Here is a 9,516-nt window from a genome sequence, read left to right as displayed (position 1 = left end):
AACGTGTAAAGCTTATGCAAGCGTAAGCTTTTTCATATTTAATTATTATAGATTTGTAAGTTAGAAGGGAAACTTGTAAGTCAGGACGGAACCTTGTAAGTTAGGAGGGAAACTTGTAAGTCAGGACGGAACCTTGTAAGTTAGGAGGGAAACTTGCAAGTAGGGAACCTTCTTAATTGTTAGGGAAGCTGGTAAGTCAGGAGGAAATCGTGCAAGTTAGGGGGGTGACCCTGTAAGTTAGCAGGGAAACCGAATGAGAAAGAACGGAACCCTGTAAGTTATTATGAAACCTTCTAAATCAATAAGAAACACTACATGTTAGAGGAAGAGGAGATACAGAGAGCGAATGAGGAAAGAGAGAAAAAAGAGCAGAAAATATAAAAATGGAAGGAGATAAAAAGAGGAGGACAAAGAAAGGGGGAGAGGAGGAGGAGAAGGCATTATTTGGGTGTGGAGATTGGCCAGTGTTGGTGAGAGAGACTAAGGCGTCTGATGTTTGTGTTCCCAGAGCATTAAGGCGGCCCCTGACCACAACCACCACCACCACCACCACCACCCTACACTCTCATTACTGCCACCACAAGCAGGCGGAGCGGGGGAAGGGGGGAGGGAGGGGAGAGAGAGAGAGAGAGAGAGAGAGAGAGAGAGAGAGAGAGAGAGAGAGAGAGAGAGAGAGAGAGAGAGAGAGAGAGAGAGAGAGAGAGAGAGAGAGAGAGTGAGAGAGAGAGAGAGAGAGGTAAGAAATAGGATGGGAAAAGAAAGCTACGTAACAAAGCAGTAAAACAAACTAATATAGAAAGAGAGCAAAAGTGAATATTATAACCAAACATAAAAAAAAAATAGAAAGATAAGATAACAGCAAGAAGATGGCAGATAAAGCAACGAAGGGCTGGGAAGACAAGGAACCAAGAGGAGGCAAAACAAAGCAAGTGAGACAATATATCTTGAGGTTATCTTGAGATGATTTCGGGGCTTTTTTTTAGTGTCCCCGCGGCCCGGTCCTCGACCAGGCCTCCACCCCCAGGAAGCAGCCCGTGACAGCTGACTAACACCCAGGTACCTATTTTACTGCTAGGTAACAGGGGCATAGGGTGAAAGAAACTCTGCCCAATGTTTCTCGCCGGCGCCTGGGATCGAACCCAGGACCACAGGATCACAAGTCCAGCGTGCTGTCCGCTCGGCCGATCGGCTCCCTTGAGCAAACAAATAAACTTGTAAAACAGGACAAGAAGGTGACAACAACCAAAAGATTGTTTAATAAACAAAAATATACCACACATATTAATATAACGCCGCACTTTCCCAAAGCAGTTCAATGTATTACCAAAAATGATATCATATGCTGTATCCAAAATTAAGAGCAGCGCATCACCAAACACATAATGTCTGCATCAGTTGACATTACATAGAGGAAAGAACACAATATTACGTTAGTGTGAGACGTCACACACAGAGACGTTAACGAGACGTTAACGACTGCGTGTAGACAGACACACAAGCCAATTGAAGCAGTTGAAGGGGGGGGGGGGGGGAATGTGGGGTATAATTCTCATTCTATCCATGAAATATTTTTTTTTTTAACAATAACTTCAGACATAACTTTGAAGACTTTGGAAAAGAACTGATTTTTTTATATATTTTTATTTTTTTTATCTTTTTTTATTTTTTATCTTTTTTTAATTTTTTATTTTTTTTTTATTTTTGTAAGTAGGACGACAAATCACTATGATAATGTTACCTTTTTTTTTGTATTCCGTACAACTCTGGCCCGGAACTGAATGCTTTCTGGCCCAATATATCCCAGATACTGAATAACTTTAAAAAAATTTTGTTGTGTAAAAAAAAATGCCTACAATCTCATATTAAAATTACGCATCCTCACCATCTCTGCTCCTTAAGTAAACTCTAATCGTACCACGAACCTCAGCGAATACTAACGAGTTTACGGTGTGGAGTAAAGTTTACCTTGGTGAAACTTTCTCAATACATTACAGAGCAGGTTATACAAGGTTACAGCAGATGGGTCTGGTGAATGTGTTATTGTGTTCTACTGGATTGTTGTTATTGTGATGGTAAACTTAACTGATACTGTGATGGTAAACTTAACTGTTGTTAATGTTACTGTTATGGTAAACTTGATTGATGCTGTTCAATAGTGTCATAGGGATGTTATGACGTCACACACTCTTGTATTTGACTTTGTAACTAATTACCTCTAAGTATATTTCTTTAATTTGACTGTGTTACCAGTGATTACACATTAGAACGACCGAACAGCCAATCAGAGACGTCTGCTCTCTCGGCAAATGATAGTAGACAATTGCAGCCTCTTCGCGGAAGAATGAGTAGACTTAAGTGTCCTCAATATGAAGACAATTAAAGATCCTTCAGCGGTCGACTTAGGAAGGCGAAGATGACTGGCCATTAGCGATTCAAGACCTTCAATAGACGATGCTATGAAGGTAGTTGGAAGACTCTAAGACTGAAAGCAAAGGCAAGCACCAACTGGGCTTCTTGAAGAATGGTATTGTACTCTTTTCACAGCTGTCCATTGATTACCAAATGAGTGACGGAAACCGTATAATAACCTCATCCTTCACCATAGATTCCTCACCCTTCACTATATACCCTTCCCTTTCACTATAGACCTGTCACCCTACACCATATACTCTCCCTCCCCCCCTATACCTCAGACCCTCACCATACACCTACACACCCTCACTCACCAAAACAAACAGGCACTCAACACAACCAATGAGTGCCGCACTCCCAAACAGGCCCCTTCTCATCTTGTAATCTCTTCTGTCACCAAATATTTCCGTCTTAGTGCCTGGAATAGGGGGGTTGGTGTCACTTTGCGTGCATTAGTGCCAACCTCTGTCGCCCTGACACCAGGCTCGGGGTCACGCGAGGTCACAGGAGGTCAAGGAGGGGTAAACACAGTTGAGTGGAACAGAGAATTAGGGTTGTTTCTTGGGGTTTGTTGACACTGTAATCTGATGTTTCATGATACACAGTTAATTAAAATGTTATGTGTGTAAAAATGACTAAATTTGTTGAGTCTAGGAATGCTGTTTTGGTAAATAATAACTGTTCTAGAATATAAATCCAAGTGTACCTTTTTATGTAATATAAATACATATATGTGTTTTTCAGAATGTAAGTGTATACGGTCGTCTTTAAATTTATTAAGTGTACCTCTTTGGAATGTAGATGAAAGCAAATCTTTCCTTTAACTTTGGTTTAAATATAACAAAGTGTACCACTTTTTTAAAGTTATCTAAACAGCCTTTCTTAAAACAAGACAAAGTAAACCAATTTATAAATGCAAATCTAAGCGGTCTTTTTTAATGGCAAACTAATTTTGAGTCCAAGTATAACTTCTTACAATATTGTTTAATATATTGTTCTCCTCTCGTAGGCAAGAGTCCCCCATATATATATATATATATATATATATATATATATATATATATATATATATATATATATATATATATATATATATATATATATATATACATGTATCACATCGACCACAATCACCAAGTGAGAAACTAGAATTAACACAAGACAATCATCCCACATGAGCATCATCACCCACCACAATCTGGGGCTAATCACCACAGCCCACCAGCGAGCAACTGGCCCACCAGCAGCAGCCGCTAGGGGCCAGCAGCAGCAGCCGCTAGGGGCCAGCAGCAGCAGCAGCCGCTAGGGGCCAGCAGCAGCAGCAGCCGCTAGGGGCCAGCAGCAGCAGCAGCCGCTAGGGGCCAGCAGCAGCAGCAGCCGCTAGGGACCAGCAGCAGCAGCAGCCGCTAGGGGCCAGCAGCAGCAGCGTCACCCAGATGACGAGGGTGAAACAGGAGTACTACAAGTGAGAGATGGGAGGATGTCGGGTCATCTTCCGCCGCCTCTTAGCTCTCAGGTCACGCCAGGTCAGGTCACCGGGGTGGGAATGACACGTGGGTCCTCCGCTAGTCTGTAGAAAGTGGTTGGTGAGGAGGCGTTGCGGTGGATGTGGGTGTAGTGGGAGGATTTGCAGAGGGTGTTGGTGGTAGGATACTTGCAGTGGGTGTTGGTGGAATAAAATCGTATAATATGTATCTCTGTTTATATATCCCAGTGTATAACAGTTGGCAGTTGTTTAAGTAAAGCTAATATATGTGACATGAGGGCAATTTAGGGAATATACGTCCTGAAGACATGATGGAGTATTATTGTTATGGTAATGGACATAATATCGCATTTATGAACTAAAATCCGCCTACTGTCTCAATTAATCCTCTACCTAATAGGCCTATCCCAGCTGACCGGGATTTTGTGTGAGGTGGGAGGTGAGGTGAGGTTAAGACGGCGAGGTGGGAGGGGCAACAATTATCCTCACAGTAGGGGGGTTCCACAGGGGCCTCAGCTGACCCCTTTTATATTTAACTTTGCCCCTTAAGAACGCCAGTTTCCTCCCGACCCTCGTCATCAAATCGAACTTTCGTTTTTATCCATTACTGCCGCAAGGCTCAGTTTCCCTCGGAACAGAAGCTGAACTTGGAAGGTTATGGCTCTGAAGGAACAATTTGCTCAAGCAGAGAGCTGTGGGGGTTTACGGGACAATTGTCATGTGTTGTCATTGTGGCCGTGTTTGTGTACACAGTCATATAGGACTCGCAGGTCACAATGACTCGACCGCTCAGAGAGGGTTACAATAGACGTTCTGGAGGGAAGATTGGTCATATGGCATTTACCTCCTCCTCCTCCTGTGGCTAGCACCTAGAACGCCACCACCACCACCAGCTTAACCATGACGTGCTAAGTGGGCTTTTCACTGACTGAGTTCCCTAATGGAGGTGTAGATTCGCTTCTTGGTTATCACCGTGTCTCGTACCTGTCTGCCGACACAGATGTACTGGCCACTATAATATATATATATATATATATATATATATATATATATATATATATATATATATATATATATATATATATATATATATATATATATATATATATATATATTGAAATCATACTAAACGTGAGGGATTCGAACGCAAGTCACAGGGCGTACCAGTGCCACATTAATCGAACCACTATATTAACACAAGATCAACAGATTAAGGCTCGACTCTGCTTCTGGAAGGTCAAGATGACCCCCTAACACTCCACACTGTCATCTGACAACCCCTACCCCGTATTATTGGGACACAACATCATGTCCTACCGTATGTTTCAATATTACAGAGATAATTCAAGCCTGCAGAGTCCTCCTGGTACGGTAGACTGTCTACAGTGATCACAGTAAACCAAAGAAGTGTTTACTCGCTTACTTGATGTCATTCTGGGTTATGACTTCTCATTAGGAGCCATTCTTCTTCCTTGTTAAATGACGAATTATACTGATGGTTATTTTGGCAGCTGTCAGCATCTCTGGACCGTGTGTATTGTTGTTTTCCTGTTCGTTTCGTTGCTCTACACGGGGAAGGGAAGGAAGGAAGGAGTAGGAGAAAAAAGATGAGGAAGAGAGGAGGAGGGGAAGGATGGAAGAGGAGGGGGAGGATGGAAGAGGAGGGGAAGGATGAGAAATACCAGCAGCAGGAGGTAGTGAAGGAGGAGGAGGAGGAAGAAGTATATAAAGGAACTAACTAGCTTACAGAACATTATTCATATCTCCTCATTATTCGCTGACCATTGATCTTCAGTTGGGATTCCCAAGTCATTCAACGATCTTATACAGAATAAAATTGATATAACAATCACTGTTGAGTAAACTGTTAATTATAAACACTACTAAACATGTGCTTAATTTAACTGACAACTTGCTATTCTCATTTGGTATCCGGTATGTCAAGACTATGTCCAAACATCCGCCCCCTTGAGGTGTCTCCTCACGTCTTCCTTGTAGTAAACCTTAGTGACCCCCCCCTCACCCTCCAGGTTTGACCTGGTGATGAAGGGTTGGTGGGAACCTTGACCTGAGCCCAGGGGTCATGTGGGGGGGGGGGAGGGCGGGGAGCTAGGGGAGGGTCAGGTTGTCATCGACTGTCAAACATTGTCAAGACAATTCGTTCCCATTAGTCACGGGACTCGTCGAGAGGGTGGCGATGTCTCTATAATTTGACGGCTTTCTCACTTGTTTCTCAGGAGGAGGCGGTGGCTGAGGGGGGGGGGGGGAAGAGAAGGAGGAGGGGAGGGGGGAAAGGAGGAGGAGGGATGTGAGGAGGGGGAGAGGGAGGAGGAGGGATGTGAGGAGGGGGAGAGGGAGGAGGAGAGGCGGACATAACAAAGACAAGGGCTGGAGAGATATACATTTGAGGTGTGAAAAAGATAAAGATAGTCTATAACTACATCAACTATCCCAAGACTTCCATACATAAGCTAGAGTGACAACAGTTATCTCTGCAACATTGCAAGATGAACTAAGCCGCTGATCCTGGCAACAACCCGCTCTACAAACCATTAAACTAAAGAATATCTCCTAACTCATCATCTTATATCACTGAGGAAGATTTCATCCGTTACAAATGCGACGTATTAGTATAAATTAAAGCACCGTAATATTGACGTATTATATGCCTCGGCAGTGGTAGGTGTAGTGTTTGGATGCAAAAGTTTCTGGGTTAGGCAAACAGTTGATTTTTTTACGGAGTGGCAAACTGAGAGAACGAGCTGTCCCTCCGTGTTCACGGTGAGATAAAGATGTACTGTTGTACAAATTATATATGTTAATAAACTGCAGCCATTGTACATTACAACACCTGTCTTTTAGCACCAGGGGAAAATATGTACAAAATCACGCCTACTCGCTGTGCAAGCTCCACATGCTGGGGACTTCCTGTTGGCTGTCCCCTAATTCTGCTTTGAGCACCCGCCTGGACCATCGGGCCCTAAGTATTGGTATTGCCCTGCGCCTTGCCGCCCCTATCTCCGCCGAACACCGGTGTATCTGCGCTACAGTGATCCAGACTGGAAATGCGTGGTGAACCTTGAGCCCCTTTTGCAGAGTTGTGCGAGGTCTCCGGACAGTGATTGCTATGTGGGTGCGTTTTCTGTATCCTGTAACACAGTGTAATCAAAATCAATAAATCATAGTTATACACTGTATAACTATGACTATGAGTTTAGGAGGACAGGTTGGTGATGAAAAGCTCTACATTTCCACTCGGTCATGAGCATGACATACTCATGCTCTACATCCGGTCTGGAGCATGTGGCCGTCTCAAGACCGGATGAGAAATAGAAAGAAGAAGCCAGAATGTGACCTGATGGCCTCACCGTGGAGAGATGAGTGTGTGTACTCATTTAGTTGTGCTTTCGGAGGTTGAGCTTTGGCTCTTTGATCCCGCCTCTCATCTGTCAATCAACCGGTGTACAGAATTCCAAGCCTACTGGGTTCTATCATATCTACATTTGAAACTGTGTGTGGAGTATGCCTCCATACACACACACACACACACACACACACACTGTACTCACCTAGTTACACACACGCACACAAAGTGCGTGTGATATGCGTATGTGCGTCCAAAACTTATTTTTGCATCTGTATTCACAAACTTCACACAAAACCGATCATTGATGAGAGGAATGCCTCGCATTTCTCCCGATGGCGTTAGGGCGGAGAGAACAAGACCACATCGTCCTAAGCTGGCTGATCTAATCCCATCCAGAGGCAGACCAATCCTCTGCAGGTGTGATCAAAACTTCCCAATTGACAGAATTCACACTTAAGGCGGTCAGCTTACCTAGTTAAGTGGATTAGCTGACACAGGAGTGGTGAAGGAGGGAGGGAGAGAGGAGGCTGTATAGATTCTAGGACTCTGTGGGCATTGGGATATGTAGGTTCAAAGCCCTCAAGGGTGGGTATAGGACTCATGATCACTGGCTAGAAGAGGAGGAGAGGGGGATGGTGATATTTCAAGAATGTGGGGGATTGGATCCCAACAAGGGTTACGTTATTGTTGTGAAAGATTAGCTAATCCTTTCTGTACGTTGGGTCGTTTAAAGCCCGAGTTCCTTATATCAAGGAGAGTTGTAATCCCCCATTCTCATTCTCTCTCTCTCTCTCTCTCTCTCTCTCTCTCTCTCTCTCTCTCTCTCTCTCTCTCTCTCTCTCTCTCTCTCTCTCTCTCTCTCTCTCTCTCTCTCTCTCTCTCTCAACCAGTATTGGTAACATTGTATTCATACGTTGACCAGACCACGTTTGCTCATGTTGTTACTTGCCCCAGACACATGTTTTACTTCACACATTTCATTGTGATAAACAATGGACCTGCTAGTTCCAGTTTGCACTGTTCTACTTTCTTCAAATTCAGAAGTTCTCGCTTGTGATCCCCCTCCCCCTCCAAGACCTGGCCAAACCCAACAATGCTTAACCTGACTGACCTTTGACTGATTGACCTAGTGACTAGCACACGATATTACAAAGATTTGTTAAACAGATGAACCCACTACCCTGTGTCTTTCTGTGCACCCTTACCAACTCCCTCACTTCCCACCCCCAAGTCAACTAACCCACAACCTCTCCCCCCCCCCTAGTCAACTAACCCATACAACCAACCCCCCTCCCCCGGTCCCACCAACCCCCTCCCCACCCACCCAGCCAACCAACCAATCCTCCCTCCTACGCGTTGCGTGGGTTCTGGTTCAAGTTGCAAAACAAAGACAACATGGAGAGAAAGAGAGAGAAAAAGGAATAAAAACTCGATAAAATAACATAAACTTTGAGATTTAAGGAGGGCGTGAGGTTAGGTGTGTGGTAGGCGGGTGTGTGGGTGGTAGGAGGATGGTAGGCGGGTGTGTGGGTGGTAGGAGGATGGTAGGCGGGTGTGTGGGTGGTAGGAGGATGGTAGGCGGGTGTGTGGGTGGTGTGTGAATGGGTCCGGTTACTCCTGCGGTGTGTGGTTGAAGGGTCTCAACCACTCAACCCGCCTCACGCGGCTCTCCGGTAATAGACAACTGCAGCCTACAGCAACAATGCAGGTGTTGAGAGACAACAACTGCAATTTCTATTATTGTTGTTTAATCTCTGTAGCAACGGCAGCGAGAGGTGCAGTTAGCGAGCACAGACTCTCTTATTGCAGATTAAATTTTGCCTCGAAGGCCGAGTTTATTGGGCAGCGCCTCTCCTCCTGTGAGTGGACACACCGCCATAGTGACAGTATTGGGCAGCGCCTCTCCTCCTGTGAGTGGACACACCGCCATAGTGACAGTATTGGGCAGCGCCTCTCCTCCTGTGAGTGGACACACCGCCATAGTGACAGTATTGGGCAGCGCCTCTCCTCCTGTGAGTGGACACACCGCCATAGTGACAGTATTGGGCAGCGCCACCCATCCTGTGAGTGGACACACCGCCATAGTGACAGTATTGGGCAGCGCCACTCCTCCTGTGAGTGGACACACCGCCATAGCAGCATGTACAACACTCCCCAATAGGAAGAAAACCCGCTGGGTTGTTCATCCTGTCACTTGTACCCGGATACAGCTGGGATTTGCCTAACTGTCTCAAGTGAACATCATGCAAGA

The 9,516-nt window shown here is 44.9% G+C and overlaps 1 protein-coding gene across 1 annotated transcript in view; it reads right to left on the bottom strand.

Moving 5' to 3' along the window:
• Window positions 1–6,872, bottom strand: part of LOC138369928 (uncharacterized) — a 21,314-nt gene extending 14,442 nt beyond the window's left edge. The window contains exon 1 of the mRNA XM_069333680.1: window positions 6,795–6,872. Coding sequence (XP_069189781.1) covers window positions 6,795–6,872 — 78 coding nt within the window. The remainder of the gene's footprint in view (window positions 1–6,794) is intronic.
• Window positions 6,873–9,516: the final 2,644 nt, after the last annotated feature.

Source organism: Procambarus clarkii, chromosome 30 (assembly GCF_040958095.1).
Source record: "Procambarus clarkii isolate CNS0578487 chromosome 30, FALCON_Pclarkii_2.0, whole genome shotgun sequence".
NCBI lineage: Eukaryota > Metazoa > Arthropoda > Malacostraca > Decapoda > Cambaridae > Procambarus > Procambarus clarkii.
The sequence above is the reverse complement of the archived record's forward strand: the minus strand, read 5'-3'. Positions and strand labels throughout refer to the sequence as shown.